This window comes from Brassica napus, chromosome C1, assembly GCF_020379485.1.
Source record: "Brassica napus cultivar Da-Ae chromosome C1, Da-Ae, whole genome shotgun sequence".
NCBI classification, from domain to species: Eukaryota; Viridiplantae; Streptophyta; class Magnoliopsida; order Brassicales; family Brassicaceae; genus Brassica; species Brassica napus.
In genome coordinates, this window is record NC_063444.1 from 27,399,850 (window position 1) to 27,421,310 (window position 21,461).

Sequence of the window (21,461 nt, forward strand, 5' to 3'; positions counted from 1 at the left end):
ACTTGGGGAGAAGATTATGTAGATACCTTTGCACCAGTTGCAAAACTCCATACAATCAGAATTGTGTTGTCACTTGTTGTGAATCTTGAATGGGAGCTATGGCAAATGGATGTGAAGAATGCATTTCTTCAAGGTGAGCTAGGAGATGAGGTCTATATGCTTCCTCCTCCTGGTCTTGAGCATTTGGTGAAGAAATGAAATGTTTGGAGACTCAAGAAAGCAACCTATGGTCTAAAACAATCTCCTAGAGCTTGGTACCACAAGCTAAGCACTACATTGAATGGAAGAGGTTTTAGAAAGTGCGAGCTGGATCATACTCTCTTCACTCTCACTACAAGCTCAGGCATCATTGTTATCCTTGTGTATGTGGATGATATCATCATCACTGGAAGTGATAAAGATGGTATCAAAGCAACCAAAAATTTCTTAAAATCTGTGTTTGAGATTAAAGACTTGGGAGAAATGAAATACTTTCTTGGAATTGAGTTGTGTAGATCCAAGGAAGGTTTGTTCATTTCTCAAAGGAAATATACACTTGATCTTTTGAAAGATGCATGTGTTGATGGAGGCAAGACAACCAAGATGCCCATGGAGGATGGAAACAAGGTTCCACGTGAGGGGGAGATAGAAGAAAGCAAGGCTTTCCATGATCCAAAGTTGTATAGGAAGATGGTGGGGAAGCGGATTTACTTGACTATCACAAGGCCATACATATTCTTTTCTGTGAATCAAGTAAGTCAGCACATGCAAGCACCAAAGGAACATCATTGGCGCATGGTGGAAAGAGTTCTTCATTACTTGAATGGTTCAAGTGGTCTTGGTGTATGGATGGGGAGCAATGCAAACACTGAAGTGGTAGGCTACTATGATGCGGATTGGGCTGGAGATAGAGCTGATAGAAGGTCTACAACTGGCTATTGTACATTCATTGAAGGCAACTTGGTGACATGGAAGAGCAAGAAGCAGAAAATAGTCTCATGTTCTAGTGCGGAGGCAGAGTATAGAGCTATGCTCAAGCTTACTAATGAGCTTGTGTGGATCAAAGGGATCTTAAAGCATTTGGAGGTTGAGCAAGCTACACCCATGACAATGCATTGTGATAACCAGGCGGCTATACACATTGCTACAAACTCTGTGTTTCATGAGAGGACAAAGCACATTGAGGTGGACTGCCATAAGGTGAGGCAAATGATTGTCTTGGGAGTGATCTTGCCATGTTACACGAGGAGTGAGGACCAGTTGGCTAATGTATTCACCAAGGCAGCTAGGAAGAAGACAATGGAGTCCATACACATTCGACTTGGGCTCATTAATCTCACTCCTAGCTGGAGCTGATCCCCTTAGTCATGAGGTCTTTACTTTTTTTTCCCTTATCAAGGTTTTGTCCTAATGGGTTTTCTTTGGTGAGGTTTTTAATGAGGAAGATCTCATGACTTTCTAAGCTTGACTTGTTTCACATGGTCAAGCTTGAGGGGGGGTGTTGAGATGAGGTGATGACTTGGGAAGTTAGATACCAGACTTGGAAAATTAGGTACCAGACTTGAAGAGCAAAGCACCAGACGTGAGGAAGAAGGAGAGCAAGTTTGACAGCCTGTCATGAGCTGGCTTAGTCTACTCTTTGACTTTGAAAACCCTAATGTCTCTACCTATATATATTGTAATCACTCTCATTAATTAAAGACAGGCATTCTAGTCTCTTATAATCTCATCCTCAATCTTTATAATCTCTCTTAATCTCTCTTAATCTCTTATAATTTCTCAATACCAATCTATATTCCATAAAATCACAAAAGGTCGTCTAGAATAAGTAAGATTCCTAAAAAAAATCAGTGACAACAAGAATCATCATAACAATAGAAAATCAGAAAAAATTAAACCAGATCCAAACGATAAAAATAATTACCACCATATCTTTTCACTCTACTATACTTATCACTCTCTATTGCAAGTAAAGTAGAGTTTAATACATAATTGGAATCATTCAAATTTGAACACAGGGTGGCATGTATCAGAAGCACTGAGCACATGATCCAATTTTTTGCACGTCTTACGTCTTTGTTTCAATTTGTCAAGCTGGCCTGGTTCAATGGGATCTTGTTGCAGCAGCGTAATGGACAATTCGAAGAAAGCAGTCAACACGAGAGTGTTTCTTCGACGACTCTGTTTCAATCTTTTTCAAAGAATGAAACGTGAGGCGATTTGCTTGAGAAGAAAGTCTCAATAACTTTTTTAATCAAAAACCGAATATAGAAGAACACAAACGTTCTCTATATATATTAGTCTAAAGATAACACCAAAAAGGAAAAAGGACTTATCTAAAATAAAAGACGTGAAAGAATTGGAACATTACTCCAAACCTTTCGATAGCAATAAAAGTAAATAAAATCACCGACAAAAAAGTAACTTGTTCTCCAAGCAAAGATATGCTACATCAGGTTCCCCCAGCTAAGAAAAAAATTGTCCCTGAATTTTCCACATCGTCAGCTGCATGAAATGGAGTAAGATGCTTCACATTGAAAACGTCTGCAGTGTTCATAGTAGCAGGAAGTTGAAGTCGGTTGATCTTTTCCAGAATTGTCAAAGGCCCAATTTTACGAGGTTTCAACTTGTTGTAAGTTCCAGGAGGGAACCTATCCTTTGTCAACACTGCCCACACCTTGTCGCCAACATTGAACTGAAGCTCGCGACGATGAGAATCCACTGCAGTCTTGTACTTTGCTGTTGCTGCCTCCAAATTATCACGAACTGACCTGTGAAGTTCCACGAAAGCATCGACGAGATCACAGGCACGACCATAGAAGCGAGACCTGTCCGGTGCAAGAGAAAGGTCCAAAGGCCCACGAGGAACCAATCCAAAGACAACGTGAAATGGACTGAAACCAGTACTGCGATTAGTTGCATGATTGTGAGCAAATTCAGCTTGACATAAAACAGAATCCCAAGACTTTATATTATCACCAACAAGGCAACGCAATAAATCACCCAATGCTCGATTAGTGACCTCGGTCTGGCCATCTGTTTGAGGATGGTATGCAGAACTCATGTCCAAACTAGTGCGCAGAAGTTTCCAAAGAGATCTCCAGAAGTGACTCAAGAACCGTGAATCACGATCTGACACAATAGACTGTGGCAAACCGTGGAGTTTATAAATTTCGCGAAAGAAGAGCCCAGCCACCTGAGTCGCATCAGTAGACTTTTTACAAGGAACAAACCGAGCCATCTTACAAAATCGATCGACCACGACCATGATAGAATCATGCCCCCGTTGCGTTCGAGGCAGACCCAGAACGAAGTCAACACTGATGTCAGACCACGGCTGTGATGGAATAGGAAGTGGCAAATAGAGACCGGCGTTGGTGGCATGTCCCTTGGAGGCCTGACAAACAACACAGCGCTGGACATAGCGTTCGACGTCGCGACGCAAAGACGACCAGTAATAAGATGATGAAACCAAGTGGAGTGTCCGATCTCTTCCAACGTGCCCTTCTTCATGTAACTCTTTAATTATCTGCAACCGAAGGCTGCACTCTGGAATGCACAGACGTGTACCACGAAAGAGGAAACCATCGAGTACAAAATAATCAGGACAACGCCCCTCAGAAGCATCCGACCACACCTTACCAAAAACAACGTCGGTAGGATAAAGCTCCGGCAAGACATGAAAACCGGGAACAGAAGTGTGCAATGTCGTAAGAAGTGTTTGACGTCGACTCAGAGCGTCTGCAACCTTATTTAGAACCCCCGCCTTATGCTTGATTACAAACGTAAATTGCTCGACATACGCAAACCAAGACGCATGGCGAGCTGAAACCTTTTCCTGCGATCCCATATGTTTCAAGGCATCATGATCTGTAAACAAAACAAACTCACGATGAAAAAGGTAGTGACGCCAATGTTTGACGGCTTGAACCACAGCATATAGCTCAACATCATAAGTACTATAGCGCCCTCGAGATCCCGCAATCTTCTCACTGAAGAACGCATTAGGCTTGCCATGTTGGCTTAAAACAGCCCCAATGCCAGTTTTGGAGGCATCTGAATGGAGCTCAAATGGAATGGCAAAGTTGGGTAAGGCCAGGACGGGAGCTGTAGTGAGTTTGTTCTTTATTTTCTGGAACGCCTCTTCTGCCGCAGGTGACCACAAAAACTGACTCAGCTTGATACAATTGGTTATAGGTGACATTATGCTGCTGAAGTGTGCCACAAAACGTCTATAAAATGAGGCCAACCCATGAAAGCTTCGAACATCAGTAACTGACTTAGGCGTCGGCCAATTTCGTATTGCTTCGACCTTAGAGTTATCAACCTTCAAGCCACGACCAGAGATGATGTAACCCAAGAAAAGTACTTCTGCTACACCAAAGGAGCACTTTTTGGTTGCGGCAAATAATTTCTCTCATCGAAGAACCAGCAACACATCACAAAGATGACCCAAGTGATCAGCCAGAGAGGAGCTGAAAATCAGAGTGTCGTCAAAATAGACAACCACAAATCGTCCAATAAAGGGCCTCAAGGCTTGATTCATTACACGCATGAACGTGCTAGGGGCATTAGACAAGCCAAAAGGCATGACCATCCACTCAAAGAGACCTTCACGCGTCTTAAAAGCTGTTTTCCATTCATCTCCTGGCCGGATACGAATCTGGTGGTAACCGCTCTTGAGATCCAACTTTGTAAATATAGTCGCTGATCCGATTTGATCAAGAAGGTCGTCCAGGCGTGGAATAGGAAAACGATAACGCACCGTTATCTTATTGATCGCTCTGCTATCCACACACATACGCCACGAACCGTCTTTCTTTGGAATCAATAAGGCTGGGACCGCGCATGGGCTTAAACTTTCACGAACATAGCCTTTAGCCAGCAGGTCCTCAACCTGTCGCCGCAATTCGTCATGCTCCTGTGGGCTCATCCTGTAGTGAGGGCGATTAGGGAGCGGAGACTGAGGAGCGAGATCAATGCGATGTTGTATATCGCGGAGCGGCGGCAAACCCGCCGGGAGTTCATCCGGAAACACGTCTATAAATTCTTGAACCAGTGACTGAAACTCAATAGGGACTGGAAAAAATATAGGTGACGTCGGAGTGGGAGCAACGAGAACCAATACCATCTCAGATGTTCGCAATTCTTCTGTGAACTCTGACTTCGAAAGCAGGAATACTGAACGAGTTGGAGGAGTTGGTGGTGAAGGCGTCGGCGTGATGGCTGGTGTTGCAGTAGTAGGAACAGAATCACGTGATGGTACCAAGATGATGCGCCTATTCTCGAAAGAGAATGAGTAAGTATTTGCACGTCCATCATGTGTAGTGTGACGGTCATACTGCCATGGTCTACCGAGTAACATGTGGCATGCGTCCATGGGGACAGCGTCACAGGTCGGCAGATCGTTGTAAGTTGCTCCTACTGAGAAAGGAACTTTGCACTGTCGAGAAATACGAATATCTGTTTGCTTGTTGAGCCATACTAGCTTATAAGGGTTGGGGTGCGGTTCCGCGAACAATGCTAGCTTGGCTACTGCTTCCTCTGAAATAACATTGGTGCAACTCCCAGAGTCTATCATGAACCTACAAACCTTTCCGCGTATTGTGCAAGATGAGTGAAAAATATTTGTGCAGAGCCACGATTCTTGTATCCCTTGGGGGCTCAACAGATTGCGACGAAGTACTAGCAGCTGGCCGATATCCCCATTGACAAGTTCCTCTTGTTTTGTTTCGTCTTCCAACACCTCTTCCTCATCATAAATAGGTTCATCATTAGTGATCAAGGCACGCTTGGGACACGAGTTTTGGCGATGACCAATCTCTCCACAATTAAAGCACTTAAAGGTAGCGGGTCGCGCCGTTCTTTGAGCCTGGTCTGGCACGGGAGCAGGCTTTTCTTTGGTCAGCGGGTCAAGAGTAGTTGTTGCGGATTCTGCCGTTGAATTTGTACGAGCTCGTCCGCCGGTGGATTGCCAAGTAGCTTGAGAACGGATGTTTTGTTCGATCAATATGGCCCGTTGATGAGCTTCCGACACACTATTTGGATTGAACAACAAGAGATTGTTCTGTATTTGTTGCCGTAATCCGCCAATGAAGCGTGAGACCAGTTGGTCATGTGTTTCCAGAAGTGTATTACGTGAGAGAAGGGTGAAAAATTCCGACGCATAATCATCCACGGTTTTACTTCCTTGTCTCAAATTCTGTAATTGGTTATACACCGTACGTGTGTAATTATAAGGGAGGAACGACTTGCGAAGCATCCGTTTGAGTTTCTCCCATGAATTCAAACGCTCTTTGCCTGCTCGGGCTCTCTGTTCTTTGACCTGTTGCCACCAGGCTGACGCCCTTCCCTTGAAGCGAGTAGCCACTAACGGTACACGCATCACATCAGGCACCTGTTTGAACGTAAGGAGTTCTTCCAACGAGCTGATCCAGTCAAGGAGCTCATCTGGCTTTAGACTACCAGTAAATTCAGGCAACTCCAGTCGAAACCCAGATTCCCAGTTGCGATTTTTACCCCGAGGGGCTGCCATCACATCACGATTTTGTGGTAGGATTTTCTGCTCTTGCAGTCCCGCAAAAGGGTTCTCATCGGCAAGATCGTCATCTTCCTCCTCTGCAAGGTCTTGTTCCTGGCGACGTTGACGTTGTGGGGCTTGGGGCTGTGCTTCCCGCACCGTGCGCATTGCTGCTTCAATCAAAACCTGTAAGGTTTCTCGGAATTCATGGCGAAGATCAGCCGTAGCATCACGAAAAGCTTCTGCTTGATCATCAAGTTGCTTCTGAACATCCCTCTTAGGCGGCATGATAAAGGATTCTTTGGTTCTGATACCAACTGTTGCAGCAGCGTAATGGACAATACAAAGAAAGCAGTCAACACGAGAGTGTTTCTTCGACGACTCTGTTTCAATCTTTCTCAAAGAATGGAACGTGAGGCGATTTGCTTGAGAAGAAAGTCTCAATAACTTTTTTAATCAAAAACCGAATATAGAAGAACACAAACGTTCTCTATATATATTAGTCTAAAGATAACACCAAAAAGAAAAAAGGACTTATCTAAAATAAAAGACGTGAAAGAATTGGAACATTACTCCAAACCTTTCGATAGCAATAAAAGTAAATAAAATCACCGACAAAAAAAGTAACTTGTGCTCCAAGCAAAGATATGCTACATCAGATCTGTAGAGAAAGTTGCATTTTTCAAGCCTCTTGCGTTCTTTAAAATGTATGTAGCCACTTCTTCTTCATTTTCTTTTCTCCAATCATATCTTGTCCACACAAGTGTCTCTAGATGTAACAACAAACATTCAGGGATGTCCTTTGGTTTATTCCATTCCCACCCGGACACACGATGTTTAGTATATTCCTGAGACAAACGAAACAGAGAGGAGAATTTAATGTATACCTTAACTAGACCATTAAAATAGCTACCTGAATAAAAATCAATAAAATGTCTTACGTCAACGAGTTTCAGAACTTGTAGTTTAGGAGAACGTTCGAGCATCCAAGTAAGTAGATCATACCAGTCTGGTTCATGTGTATAGATCTGTAGATATACTAACTGATAGAAGATACATCCACTAGGAGTCTATACATGAGATCAAATTATTAACAATACATACAAAACATTGAGATAACAAAACAAAAAAATCAAGTGGAAATATAAACAATGTTACCTCCGAGGGTGATAAATCCAGGAAAAGACGTCTGACTGAAGCGAGAGATTCATTGATTCCAGATGAAACTCCAGCAATATTTGCCTCCACCAGGTCCGGTGCATTCAGAGAAAACTGTGGACATCTTAACTCTTCAATTTTTAAGTATTTCAAAGAAGGAGCAACTATCGTATATCCAAAAAACTCTGTGCAAGAGTTGTCATCATAAATCACTAATCTCTTCAAAGAAGGGACTTCAATAGTGAAAAAAGAAACAGTATGCTCGGCAGATCGTCCCACGACCAATTCTTCAAGGATACGACAGCTTGATAAAAGGTTAAGGATAGATTCATCGTTTTGGTACCACGCATATGTATGTAGCGTTTTTAGAGATTTCATCGAGCCGGGTGAAGAGACGTCTACAATAATCATACTCCCGAGTTTCAAAGTCTCAAGTGTATCACAATTACACAACCTACTCGTAAATACGAAGTACTCGTCGTCATCGCTGATAAAATCGAGTACCAATGGACGCAACTGTCGTGCAAACGCAGTGTCAATCCAATGTACAACATCTACTGGATCAACTTGATCTGATCCACAAGTGAGATGAAAGCAGTCTAGAACCGCAGCTTCAGATGAAAAGAAAGACTTGCTGACAACCTCTGGAAAGGTTTGGTGTTCACTCTCGTAATCCTCAGAATTGAACTCAAACTTTGGCACTGACTTCCAACGTGACTGCCATTCTTTAGACAAAGAACTTGTGGATAAAACAGTTTTTGTTGGAAGTGACGACAATATTTTCAGAATCAAAGCTTCAGGCAGCTGCTCTATCATGTCTGACACCTTTAGAAAACCTTTCACTGCAAAAAATAAATAAATCGAAAATTAAAATAAATATAGATTTATGCGTTAGGGTTGGTATCAGAATACAAAAAGGTATAAGAAAACAAAGAAGCGTACCTTTTTCAATTGTTGCTGCTAATAAAATCCTTCAGTCAATGCAATTTGAGGATATTTCCTATCATCCGCATCGGATATATTTATATGAAATCTTTATATATAAAAGACACTTTGTATCTCTCCTGGGGGTGACAGCTCAGATTCCACGTCAGAAATAGGGAGTCTATAGCGTTGACATGTCGGATCCGCACCGTTTCACTAAAGCGTTGCTCTGTCCGGACTTCACGTGGGCTTCGTCACGGGCTTATCAAATTATTTTCGTAGCGAGGCCCGTCCGCATACGTCTTCTACGGGGAACCCTAAACACAAGCTCCCTTTCTGTTCTTCGTTTGTCGCCTATTGCCGCAGCGGCTGTCTGAAACCTGTAACGGTTTTGCTTTCAATCACCTTAAATCGTCTTTAATTCATATCCCACTACGAATCAACCTCTTGCGCCGTTCGTCTGCTAGATCGAGTATAAATATGCTGAGAATTCACAGGTGCACTCTCCACGCTCTCTTAATCTCACGCTTTGCTCATTCTCAGATCTGACCCCTCATCTTTCTCGATGGCTATGGCGAAGGTTTTCTTTTCCGATCTCAAGTCTGGGCGGTGCTCATCCGTTGTGGAGGCGAGACTGCTTCGATTCTGGGAGGCTAGGAACGTTAAGCGTGGTGGAGAGCTGATGTGGATGGATGTGCTCATGGTTGATGTCAACGTAAGTTCCCCATCCTGATTAGATCGGAACGCATTTGTGTAATATTTTTTTAGAACTGTTTATTTTCCCGTATGTCCTTTGTTATAGAAAACTTCGAAACTTGCTGATCTGATCTGGAAATTATATATCCGTAACGTGATTATGCGGTTGACTATTATTTTATAGAAATGTTGATACGAGTGTTGCTGATCTGATCTAATATTATATTATAGAAATACAAAGCCTTTTATATATACAAAAATTATTGTTTTGGTTTGTCATTGATCATGCTGTTTATTATCTAGGTTTTGGTTCCTGTAATTTATAGTACTGATGATCCGTTTGATTTTATACTGATGTAGCACTGATATAATCTTTAATGTGTTTCAGTCGACTGTGATGCAAGTCACGATCAGTGCAGGCCGTCTCCCACAGTTCCGGGAAAAGCTACATGCCGGGACAATGTTTTCCGTGTCCGGTTTTGATGTCTCCAGATGCGCGCAGAATTTCCGACTCACTGATTCGTCTTTGATGATTCGGTTCAATGAGTCTACCTCATTCCAAGAGTTGACCGAACCTGACTCCCCCTTGCCAGAGGAAGCATTCCGGTTCCGTAACCACTCGGAGCTGATTGGTCTCGTCAATACGAACACTCAGCTACCAGGTATGTTGATCACAGCTGAAACGTCCTTATATGTTGTTGATACTCTGAGTACATAGATTTATGATCAGTCTGACTTTGTAAGAGAATGATACCGGCTTTGAATTTGATGTAGACATCATAGGTGAGATATTGAGTGTGAAGAGCACGGTTTGCGATCCTCCGGAGGAGAAGAATCGTGTTATGGTGACTCTGAAGCTGGATAGGTAATTGTCATTGTGTCTTTTCTATATATTAATTGTCATTGTCATTATGTCTTTTCTGATATTAATTGTCATTGTGTCTTCTCTGATGTGTGCAGTGATGAGACTGTCACTTTAAGCTTCTTTGACTCTCAGGCTGTTGCTTTCCATATACAGCTTGAGGCTATGAGGGTTGATCCAAAGGTCATGGTTGTCACTAGCATAAATCCCAAGATTGTCGGAGGTATTGGATTGTGTATTATCATTTAATGTCATAGCACTTTAGTCCTGACAAGTTTATTAATCTACGTAGGTCGTCTGTTTCTTAACGCTACGTCTGGAACACACGTGTATTTTGATAAGAAGACTGAAGCAGGAGCTGCTCTATTCTACAGGTATGATTGTCGTAAATTTACCGTGTGTTTGTGTGTTCGGTTGTTTCTTGCGTAATCATTATGCTCTGTGTAGGCTGGTCGCCAGAGATACTGGTCTGCCGTCGGCCGCTCCACTGCTAAAGTCATATGCGAAGGTGGAAACTATGACCATCGCTGACCTCAGCAGTTTCATCGTTTCTGCTGCATCTCAGGTATAATATCTGTTTGTTTTGATTTGTAATATTATATTTGTATTGTCAGTGTTCGCTTTCCATGTGAGTCTTGATTATATGTTGCAGGAGATTGATTTTCTGTGCACTGGGAGGGTTGTCCGGATTGACACAGATAAGGGGTGGTGTTATGTTGCTTGCTCGAAATGCAGTAAAAAATTGCAGCGGACTGAGTCTGCATTCACGTGTGGAGTATGCAACAATCCACAAGCTGTTGGAGCCCTACGGTAAGTATCGCGTCTTCTACATGAGGATTTACATGCCTGCTGGTGATCTAAACTCACCTTTACCATCTTCATATAGCTATCGTGTGGAGATGGCAATATCTGATGATACTGCGGAAGGAATATTCGTATGGTTCGATGGTGTATTAACGAAGCTGCATAGTATCCGAGCAAGCGAGGCTGCACAAATGCTGGTATGACTCATAAATGTTTACATTCGTGATGTCAAACGCTGAACGAAATCTTATTTCTCATTTTTTCTTTTTTTTTTCAAGGCTGAAGACGGTGTGAACCCTGAGGACACTAGGTTACCCCCGTTCATTGCAGACATGGAAGGAAAAACGTACACTTTCCAAGTGAGGGTCACTGCGTTTAACTTTACCGAGCATCACAAGACATTCACCATAACACGTATTGCTGAGGATCATGGACGTCTGCCAGCAGATGACGTCGTGAATAATGTAAGTTACGTGAGTATCGGGATGTTCAAGTAGCTCCTTGCTAATTGCATATGCGTTTTTGCATATTGTACAGGGAGATGATGACGACGACGATGATGATGATGCCAGTCAGACCATCGAGCCATCAACTGCTGCAGGTGATCAAGGTGGAACCAGTAAGGCGCGTAAGAAGACTGGCGCAGGGGCGTCAAAGGTGGTGAAGAAGGTACGTGCTGGTTGATATATATCAACAATTAATAATGTTCAGACTATCGTTTACGTAATGTTTATGCATGTTTATTTGATTTTGCAAATTTGGATGTTTCTGTTTTGGATATTCCCCGTTATATGGGCCCTTTAATTTTAACTGCATGAATTCCTGTTCGGTTTTTATTACGAGGTGTTAACCTTCCGGTTAGTCTATTATTATTTATGTTAATCTTACGGTTAGTCTATAATAATTTATATTAGATTTTTATGTTACATTGTATGTGTTTAAAATAATATATATAGGATTTTCTATTGTTAGTTACGTATCTATATAGTAAGCTTTTGTGTTTCTCATGCGCGGACATGTCTTTATAATGTCGAGTCAATCAAAACTAATATTTAAATTTGATTTCACAAATTTGGATGTTTCTGTTTTAGTTAGTCCGGTATAAAACTAATATTGTCGTGTTCATCATTCCGGTTTATATTTTGGGTTCTTTTCCATTGTTATTCAGTTGTGGTATTCCTAATCGTTATATTTAAAATCCACAAACAGATCGATTTTCTTTACGTGATTTTATATAAGTTTTGCAGAAGAATTGTATTATGGTTTCAAGCATGTTAGAGTGTGCAATGATCACCGATTATGTATGTTTAGATTAATTTGCTTAATTAATTTCACCATGACACTTATGCAGGATGCATAAACATCAAGTAATTTTTTCTCCAAGTCTAATATAAGAAATAAAAAGATTATTTAATTGTATATATCCATTTTTCTTTTATTTTTTATTTACAACTTTTGGATATTTCAGCTACTTCCTTATAAAACCTATACATTAAATAGTCGTTCATTGATATTAATTGTAATTACTCCAATTTATTTAAGCTATTGTAACGTAAACACCGTTATGCAGCATCCAGTATTATGTATACGATTGGGCGAGGACATCTATATTATTTTACACACTAATCATACACATACGCATATTAAGCAACCCAGGGCCTTGACGATTCACCTCATACGGAATACGTTAGTAATAATGCTTTATTACAATTTATTGGATCTCTTCAAATGCGTAATAAATTTATAAGGCGTTGAGATTATAACTTCTATTTAAGCAGAACAAATCATTGCAAGTCTTCACTAAGGAAAACAAGAGCAAAGACTCATATTCAGTATAACTTTCTAAAAATATCAATGGAGCCATCCAAACGTTCCCTCTCACGTCTCGAGTCCATGCCTGACGACATGCTGCGGCTCATAGTCTCCAAGGTTGGTGCTTCCTCCTCCGCTGACTACTGTAACACAATGATGGCATGCAAGAGTCTCAATTTCGGCCTAGACGATCCATTAATTTGCCAAAACACTCAACATCACCCCCATGGTGGAGAGACCCAATATCTCTTACGGGTATGGGAGAATGATGGAAAGTCTTTTGGCATCCAACAATCTTGATGCTCATTATGTTAAAGGTATGTGTGAGTACTTCGATCTTGGTAATCCTGTTTTGGGACTCTACCACCTTCGTATTGCTTCTAAGGGGGCCCACAAAGAGGCCAAGTACCTTTACGGTGTTCTTCTCATGGCCACGGGTATGATCAGTAAGGGGAAGAAGATACTTTCCAAGTTGACTGAAGATATTGGTCTTGAGTCCGTTGAGACAAGCTGGGACAACGTCCAGGCATCTCTGAGTCATCTTACCGTGGAAATGAAGGAAGTGTACGTGGACTCACTCATAAGCATGGAACCAGAACTCAACTGCCATCCACCGGGTGTCAACACGGTCTGCTACAAATGTTACCACGCATATCTCATGACAGAGTTTTTTGAGATGGCCTTAGGGCTCAACCCAGCTCCTGCAGCTGCTTGAGGAGATTATCGGTACGCGATGAAGGTGGTTGAACCGGATTCGTGTTTTCGTGTTCTTTTCAAAATTTCTATCTAATCTATTATATGGAATTTATTCCATGAGTTTTTTTTTTTAATATATTCTCTGTCGTGTTGAGTTTATGCTCAATAATTTCAGTTATATGCTTTGGTATTTTCAATATTCCATGTCATGTTGAGTTTAGGCTCAGTACTTTAAGATTTATGTTTTATTTCATAATTAATAAAAAAAACCCAGAAAAAAAAATGTTAATTTCCCAATTAAGTAAACAACAAAACTCATCTAACTCTGGTATCTGAAAATTTTTTAGAGACAAATAAATTTAGATATGAAAAAAACGTATGAACATACGAATCTATAATTTAAAAAAAAAAAAAAGTTTGGTTCGGCCCATCACTAAGAAAAGTATTTAATTTCCCAATTAAGAAACAAACAAAACTCATCTAACTCCGGTACGGTAGCGACCCTGGGCAGAAGCAGTGGAAGCATCTGCTTCCGGCCATTAATATAAAACATAGTTTTCGGCCATTTTTCAAAAGTTATCACTAGCTCAATTGGTTAAAGTAGGAATAGTTTCTCTCATAGGTAATAGGTTCAACTCTAGTTGGCAGCCTTTATTTTTTATTGAGCTTCCAGCCTTTGTTTTATTTTAGATTTTCAGGGCCGGGCCTGCTCCGGTATCTGAAATATTTTGATAAACCAATCTATAATTAACATACAAATCTATAATTATTCAGATCTAAACTTTGCAACTGCATGTACATAACTTCCGCTACGTCAGACCCACGCAAAAATATAATATCATTCCCTACACGCTACAAGTTAACATGCAATGCAATTGCGACTACGGCTCTAATCAAACACCGACACACTCATATACATTTTCCCATGTCATTCCATTGATCCAACTGAATTCAGCATTATGATATTATCAAGCAAAAAAAAATAAAAAAACCAAAGTTCGTATGACATCTGAATAAAAATTAACAATACATAAAATTCTCTATAAATAATCTTAAAACCTACCAATACATCAAATAGTTGTCGTTTTCTATTATTTTTTGGTTTAACCTAAATTTGATTGAAAATAAAAAGAAAAAATTGGTACTAAAAAAATGAAACAAAAACTCAATATTATATTTTTAATTATATAACTAAATAAAATTATTTGATTAACATTTAGTTATATAGTTTATGTTTTTGACTTTTTACTGAAAGATTTTTTAGATAACCATACAAACTATTCAAAAAATTATCTCTTTTTTAAATGATATTTCCATATTTAAAAAAAAAAAAAAAAAAAAAATTATGAGATTTGTTGTAATAGACTAATGGTTGCCATCGCATTTAGTCACGCAGCCAAATATGGAAACTGATTAAGTACACATATTTATGACTGACCTATATGGTAACGGACGTTAAGATACATATGGAGGAACAATAGTATTCAGAACCATTTTAGCCAGAATCCGATTACCATAGAACCTGTGTGGAGTTATCAAAATAATGGTGAAGATAACACGTAAAAGAGATTTACATCCTGGTGCAAGTGAGCCAAGGAGTGACAATGGAAGAAGATTGGGTGCGTCCGGAGAATCATCATGCGACCGCGTAAACACGGGAGACTCAACTACTGGTAAACACAACGAACTTACAGTTCTAACCAATGAAATTTTGAACGTGTTGTCGCGATCTATAACCATCCCACCGTATACTCTTTATCAGGTGATCAAAAAGCAATCGAATCGCGATTATCCCGACGTGCACGAATGGCTATTTGGTCATCTAAACAAACCCAATCGCCTTCAGTTGGTTAGTAGCTATTTTCGTGTGTCTAGCAGTAGATTATGTTATCATCATTCACCTGCATTAACTTATAGAACGGACTTTACGTAGCTAACACGCATCCCATGAAGAAACGCGGAGTTGGCAGACCAAGGATTATCTCGGGTACAGATAAGGAACAATAGCGTTCTTATATAATGAAGAATATAAAGATACAATGCTTCTTTTATACATAAAGATATTTCTAACAAGTTTACTCAACACGAACAGCTTCTCCACCAACAGCATCTGATTCAACCAACGCTCATCCCCCCGACACTCCTTACGCAGTATCATCTCGGATCGCCAGACAGCTTCGGCTATCAATACGTAGACAGACTAAAACAGCTAGGTTGACTGCGCCTGCGTCCACATCTGGTAATAATTTGGACATGCCTAGCTACTATCAAGTTAAACCAAAAATATCTACATACATTCTTACGCTGCCACCGTCTTACAGCGTCTTACGCACGGCGCCTACCTCAGACGGTCCAAAAACTAAACCCTGGAATCGTTGGATAATATTGTCCCATCCCATAGACATAACTTGACTATGTTTCCTTCTGATTCAGGTACAAAAATCCGCAAGCCATGTGACAAATGGGATATAGTCTCATGTCCATCGTGTAAAGCATTACTATGGAATGCAGAAGCAACTGGTGTCCAGCCGAACAGAGATGCCAAACAGTTTAGTCTATGTTGCCAGAGAGGTAGAGTGAGGCTTCCACCTGTCCGAGAACCACCCTCTCCATTGCTAGAGCTCCTAGAGACGCCTAAATTCAGATCTCACATCAGAGTTGCAAACAGTTTGCTCGCTTTCACATCCATGGGTGCACAGATTGATCATAGCGTTACTGGGACCCCTGGACCTTTTACATTTCGGGTTCATGGCCAAATCATTCATAGAATTGGTTCTATGCTACCTGACGATGGTAACGATCCAGAGTATTTGCAGCTTTATATTTTCGACACTGATAATGAGCTGGAAAACCGAAAGAGGTCTTTTACAAAAGGCTCATCTCAGCTGGCCGTGGATGATACTGTTATCCTCCAGTTGATTGAGATGCTAGATATTAATAATCACCTAGCCAAAACCTTCAGGCATGCGCGCGACCGTTTTCGAACAACCGGGAAAATTGAATTCAGCATCACATTGGTCAGCCAACCAAGCAGAGGTCGTCAATATGATCTTCCTACGGCGAGTGAGATCGGTGGACTAATAATTGGTGATTTGTCTGCAACCTCAGTAGGAAGAGATATTGTGGTTGAGCTCAAATCATCTGCACTGCAAAGAATAGGTGATCTACACCCATTACTGATGAGCCTTCAGTATCCATTATTGTTTCCTTACGGAGAAACAGGTTACCATGAGCGATTGCCATATGAGGGGCCTGAAGCATCCACTGTGAGAAGAACATACATGACGATGCGAGAGTTCTATGCTTACCAGCTACAAACTAGGCCATCGGAAGGAATGACAATCATTAAAGGTAGAAGATTGCTGCACCAGTACATTGTTGACGCCTATGTAGCTGTAGAGACGGAGCGACTGCGATTTTTGAGTCTAAATCAGAAAAAACTCCGAGCAGACCTGTATAACAACGTATGTGACGCCGTTGAAACTGGCGATGCAGATGCTACTCAAGTTGGTAAGAAGATCATCCTCCCTTCGTCCTTCACTGCTGGACCCCGGTACATGTCTGAAAAGTACCAGGACGCAATGGCTATATGCCGTTGGTATGGGAATCCTCATCTCTTTATCACTGTCACTGCTAATCCTAATTGGGTGGAACTCAGTAACCATCTGGATGCATATGGAGGTGATTCTGCTAATAGCCGACCTGACCTAGAATGTCGGATCTTCAAAATCAAGCTTGATGAGATGATGGCAGATTTCAAAAAGGGAGAGTTCTTCCCTACGCTGGACGCAGGTAAGAAAACTATAAATAGAATATTATTTATTAATGATCAAATCCATCGCAATTGTATTATTTAAAGTAATTTTAAACTAATACAATTTAGTAGAACAATATATTTAATTTTTTTATAACTACTTATTAATACATGTATTATTAATTAAAAATTATAATTTACAATTATTATGTATGTTTTCATTGAAAATTCATATGAATTAGAAATTTTAAAAATCCATTTGTACACTATATTCATTATTAACAAATAATATATAGATCTTAGAGATCACTTGATATTCACTTTTAATTATATACAATTTTATTAACAAATATTTTAATTTTAATATAATATAGTTTTAAATCTTTCTGTTTTTAAACTTAACAATTTTATTAAAATATATATATTTTTGCATATCAACACGATATTGTTCCAAAAAGGGATAACAACCCAATATATGTATGAATTATCTTTTTATTTTAAATATATTTTTAAATTATGGATAATTTTTGTTTTTATTAATTGTAAACACTCACCTAAACAAATAAACACTAACTTCGTATTTTATTTAATTTATTCAATAAGGATATACACGATATTAACCGTGATAGTTTTTAACGGGAGAGTTTAGTTGTCAATATAAAATTTTTATTTATGTTTCATTGAACATTCTTATGTATTAGAAATTTTTGAAATTCATTTGTACACTATCAAAATACTGTGTAACGTGGAATCAATTATACATAGTTAATTACTAAAATAACTTTTTATTTTTTCATTAAGAGTAACAAATATATATTAGTTTATATTTTATTAATTCAAAAATTAGTATGATAGCTTAATATTTATGTTTTCAAAAGCATTAAATCAAACATCAGATATATATATAAAAGAAAACATTCACATATTAAAAATATTTTAGTAAATATATTTAAACAATTTGAATTAGCACATTAAGAGAAAATAATAGTCAAAATACTACAATTTCCCATATTTTATAACAGAAAATTCAAAAGTAACAAACATATAAAACATTAAATGTTAAACTAAATAAATATGATTATGTGGAAAATTTGAATCAACCGAAACATGATTCCGATGTAACGTATACAATAATATATTATAAATATGTATATAAAATGGCACATTTTAGATATTTCAAACTTCTTTGTGATGCTGAGACAAACATCCCAAAATAACTCATCTATCATAATTGATAATATCATTGGATGGTTAGCTTTAAGATACTAATTATATTCCATTAAGAGGATAATTAGATGCATATAGTATCCCATGAGTTTTTTTTTTAGTAATTGTTAATGTTATCGGAATGGTTTTCGTTCTATGTTATCATCTAATGTATCTCTTTACTTATTATTGTAGCTGTCTACACCATTGAGTTTCAGAAACGAGGTCTGCCCCATGCCCATATTTTACTATGGTTGAAAGGTATAAAGAAGGAAGTAACAGCTTCGGTTATTGATGAATACATCTCAGCTGAGTTTCCCGATAAAGAAGTTGATAGAGAGGGGTTTGAGCTGGTTGAGCGGCATATGATGCATGGTCCGTGTGGTAAAATGCGCCCCAACTCACCATGTATGGAGAAAGGAGAGTGTACTAAGAATTTTCCTAAACCTTCTTCAGATCAGACAAGAATAGACAAATCTGGATTTGTTGTTTATAGAAAGAGAGCTGGTACTGGAGATTTTGTAGTCAAGGGAGAGATCGAGCTGGATAATCGTTTTGTTGTGCCTCATAATCTTGGTCTTCTGAAAAAATATCAAGCCCACATCAACGTTGAATGGTGTTGCAGAACCAGCGCAATCAAATATCTTTTCAAATACATAACGAAAGGCGTTGATAGAGCAACTGTCCTTATACATAGGAATGAGCCAGACACGAGTAATGAGATCAACAATTTCCTGGAGTGCCGGTATATATCAGCTTGCGAAGGTTCATGGAGATTGTTTGCTTTTCCTATACACTATAACCAGCCCAATGTTGTGAAGCTCCCCGTACATCTACCAGGTGACCATGTGATGGTATTTGACGAATCTGCTGACTTATCAAAGGTGGTATACCGAGAAAATATTGATAGGTCAATGTTAACAGCGTTCTTTGAGGCATGCGACACGTATGAGGAAGCTATGGAGCTGACCTACGTTGAATTCCCTTCGAGGTTTGTCTACCATTCAAACGATAGGATATGGACGCCAAGACTGCAAGGGGAAGCTATAGGGAGGGTCGTGTATGTCAGCCCAGCGTCTGGTGATAGATACTTCTTAAGGATGTTGCTGAATGTTGTTAGAGGTCCTAGAGGCTATGACGTGTTATACACGGTAGGGGATGTGGTATATAAGAAATTCAAAGAAGCGTGTTATGCACGAGGACTACTTGATGATGATAAAGAGTGGCATGAGGCAATAGAGGAGCCATCTTCATGGGCAACCGGACGGCAGCTGAGAAGACTGTTTGTGCTTATCTTGGTTTATTGTCAAGTCGTAGACCCACTCAAGCTTTGGGAGCATACTTGGATGTTTTTGGCAGAGGACATACTGTACATGAAACGAAAGGAGTTTCGATTTCCAGGTCTCGACTTACAAGATGAGCAGTTAAAGCAGTATACACTGCTCGAGGTTGACAAACACTTAAAAGAGCATAACCAGTCACTAGCAGACTATGATGAGTTGCCTCAGCCAGATACTTCAATACTATCAGAGATAAACAGCCAAGTTTTGCGGCAGGAACTGATGTATAAATTCGAAAAGGAGAAGGAGACGCATAGAGTATTGTTCTCGGCGATGAATACGGATCAGGAGAAAGTATATGCTGCTGTTCTGAAGTCAGTTGACGAGCAGTCGGGCCAGTTAATTTTTGTCTCAGGTGCAGGAGGCACAGGAAAGACATACCTATACAGAACTATTATAGCGAGGCTTAGGTCAGTTGGCAAAGTAGTTATACCGGTAGCTACAGCTGGCATCGCAGCATTGCTGCTCCCGGGAGGAAGGACAGCACACTCACGGTTCAAATTACCTCTGAATCTAGATGATCGTTCAATGTGTGAAATTCACAAGGGGTCAAGTTTAGCTGCATTGATATCTAAGGCAGACCTGATAATATGGGATGAAGCTCCGATGGCACACCGACACGCTTTTGAAACCTTAGATCGTTCCTTCAGAGATTTGTTATCGCATGAGTCTCCAGAAGCTAGCACACAGCCCTTTGGTGGCAAGACGGTGCTTCTCGGCGGGGATTTCCGGCAGATTTTGCCAGTTATTCCACACGGAAAAAGGCCAGACACCGTTCTCGCATCCATCAGCAAATCATATCTATGGAAAATGGCCCAAGTATTCACCTTATCCATCAACATGCGGCTGCGGCAAGAAGACAAGGACTTCGCAAAATGGATTCTACAAGTCGGTGATGGGGAAGCTGACGCCTTGGCGTCCAATAAACCAAAACATGAGGAAGGGAATCAGATTACTGTGGATAAAAGGTTATTGATCTCTCGCTCAGATACACCACACGAAGCTCTGGCGCATGCTGCATATCCTAACTTCCTCCAAAACTACCGGGATAAGGCCAAGATTTGGAAAATATTTATACATTTATTACGCCTTTAAAGTATTTATATCATCTTATACCAAAAAAGTACTATTTATCATCGGCATCAGATATATTTATACATTTATTACGCCTTTAAAGCGTATTGCCTTGATCTGAATTAAATTATATACACTAATCAGTTACTAAATACGACATTATCTTTTACAATAATTTAGGAGCTCTAATAGACTTATGTGTTATATATTGAGAATTCGGCCAAAAAAAACCTCAACTTTACACGAATTGCTAAAAGAAACATGAATTTTTGGGCTGACCAAAAAAACACCAAACTTTCATTGATTTTAGAATTAATTAACAATGTTTTCGCTGACTTGCCAATTTAGCACGCCGTCAACAAATTTAACAGAAATATTTCACGTCGTTTATTGTTGGCGTTAAGTGAAACGACGTCGTTTTCAAATGATGTAAAACGACGTCGTTTTACATGATTTGAAATTAAAAATATGTAGACCTCTGGATTCGAACCCAGGTTGATTGGTCAAATGGCAAGATATTTGACCACTGGGCTACAAGCACTTTCAATGTACTTACTAACATGTTTACTTTTATTTGATACATTTTAAATATATAAAAAAAAAATTCTCTAAAAACTTAATAAGATCTTTAAAATT

The 21,461-nt window shown here is 39.6% G+C and overlaps 5 protein-coding genes across 5 annotated transcripts; 3 read left to right on the forward strand and 2 right to left on the reverse strand.

The window, feature by feature from the left end:
- Nucleotides 1-2,213: 2,213 nt before the first annotated feature.
- LOC111201647 lies at nucleotides 2,214-6,787 on the reverse strand. Its single transcript, XM_048743815.1, has one exon. The coding sequence runs from the start codon at nucleotides 6,785-6,787 to the stop codon at nucleotides 4,397-4,399; it is 2,391 nt and encodes a 796-aa protein (XP_048599772.1). The 3' UTR covers nucleotides 2,214-4,396.
- Nucleotides 6,781-8,662, reverse strand: LOC111201851 (F-box/FBD/LRR-repeat protein At3g52680-like). Its single transcript, XM_022694184.2, has 2 exons — nucleotides 7,441-8,662; nucleotides 6,781-7,347 (listed from the first exon to the last, which is right to left on the reverse strand). Exon 1 carries the CDS (start codon nucleotides 8,471-8,473, stop codon nucleotides 7,562-7,564), a length of 912 nt encoding a protein of 303 aa, XP_022549905.1. The 5' UTR covers nucleotides 8,474-8,662; the 3' UTR covers nucleotides 6,781-7,347; nucleotides 7,441-7,561.
- A 490-nt stretch (nucleotides 8,663-9,152) lies between these two features.
- Nucleotides 9,153-11,627, forward strand: LOC106379718. The gene is made up of 11 exons (XM_022693874.2): nucleotides 9,153-9,296; nucleotides 9,581-9,592; nucleotides 9,666-9,939; nucleotides 10,052-10,142; nucleotides 10,238-10,362; nucleotides 10,432-10,513; nucleotides 10,587-10,704; nucleotides 10,792-10,949; nucleotides 11,026-11,140; nucleotides 11,222-11,407; nucleotides 11,481-11,627. Exons 1-11 carry the CDS (start codon nucleotides 9,153-9,155, stop codon nucleotides 11,625-11,627), a joined length of 1,452 nt encoding a protein of 483 aa, XP_022549595.2.
- Nucleotides 11,628-12,981: 1,354 nt separating this feature from the next.
- Nucleotides 12,982-13,470, forward strand: LOC106378520 (F-box protein At2g35280-like). The gene has a single exon (XM_013818636.2). It carries the CDS (start codon nucleotides 12,982-12,984, stop codon nucleotides 13,468-13,470), a length of 489 nt encoding a protein of 162 aa, XP_013674090.2.
- Nucleotides 13,471-14,994: 1,524 nt separating this feature from the next.
- On the forward strand, nucleotides 14,995-20,846 carry LOC106378519. The gene is made up of 4 exons (XM_013818635.2): nucleotides 14,995-15,124; nucleotides 15,544-15,690; nucleotides 15,885-17,243; nucleotides 18,607-20,846. The coding sequence occupies exons 1-4, from the start codon at nucleotides 14,995-14,997 to the stop codon at nucleotides 20,844-20,846; spliced, it is 3,876 nt and encodes a 1,291-aa protein (XP_013674089.2).
- The last annotated feature ends 615 nt before the right edge of the window (nucleotides 20,847-21,461 follow it).

Bases quoted from the DNA above. Each gene is read 5' to 3' on its own strand.
- LOC111201647 (XM_048743815.1), bottom strand. From the start codon at position 6,787: ATGCCGCCTAAGAGGGATGTTCAGAAGCAACTTGATGATCAAGCAGAA.
- LOC111201851 (XM_022694184.2), bottom strand. From the start codon at position 8,473: ATGATAGAGCAGCTGCCTGAAGCTTTGATTCTGAAAATATTGTCGTCA.
- LOC106379718 (XM_022693874.2), top strand. From the start codon at position 9,153: ATGGCGAAGGTTTTCTTTTCCGATCTCAAGTCTGGGCGGTGCTCATCC. The intron at 9,940-10,051 runs GTATGTTGATCA...AATTTGATGTAG, and splicing joins TACGAACACTCAGCTACCAG to ACATCATAGGTGAGATATTG. The intron at 10,143-10,237 runs GTAATTGTCATT...TGATGTGTGCAG, and splicing joins GTGACTCTGAAGCTGGATAG to TGATGAGACTGTCACTTTAA.
- LOC106378520 (XM_013818636.2), top strand. From the start codon at position 12,982: ATGGTGGAGAGACCCAATATCTCTTACGGGTATGGGAGAATGATGGAA.
- LOC106378519 (XM_013818635.2), top strand. From the start codon at position 14,995: ATGGTGAAGATAACACGTAAAAGAGATTTACATCCTGGTGCAAGTGAG. The intron at 15,125-15,543 runs GTAAACACAACG...CAACACGAACAG, and splicing joins CACGGGAGACTCAACTACTG to CTTCTCCACCAACAGCATCT. The intron at 15,691-15,884 runs GTAATAATTTGG...CTTCTGATTCAG, and splicing joins TGCGCCTGCGTCCACATCTG to GTACAAAAATCCGCAAGCCA.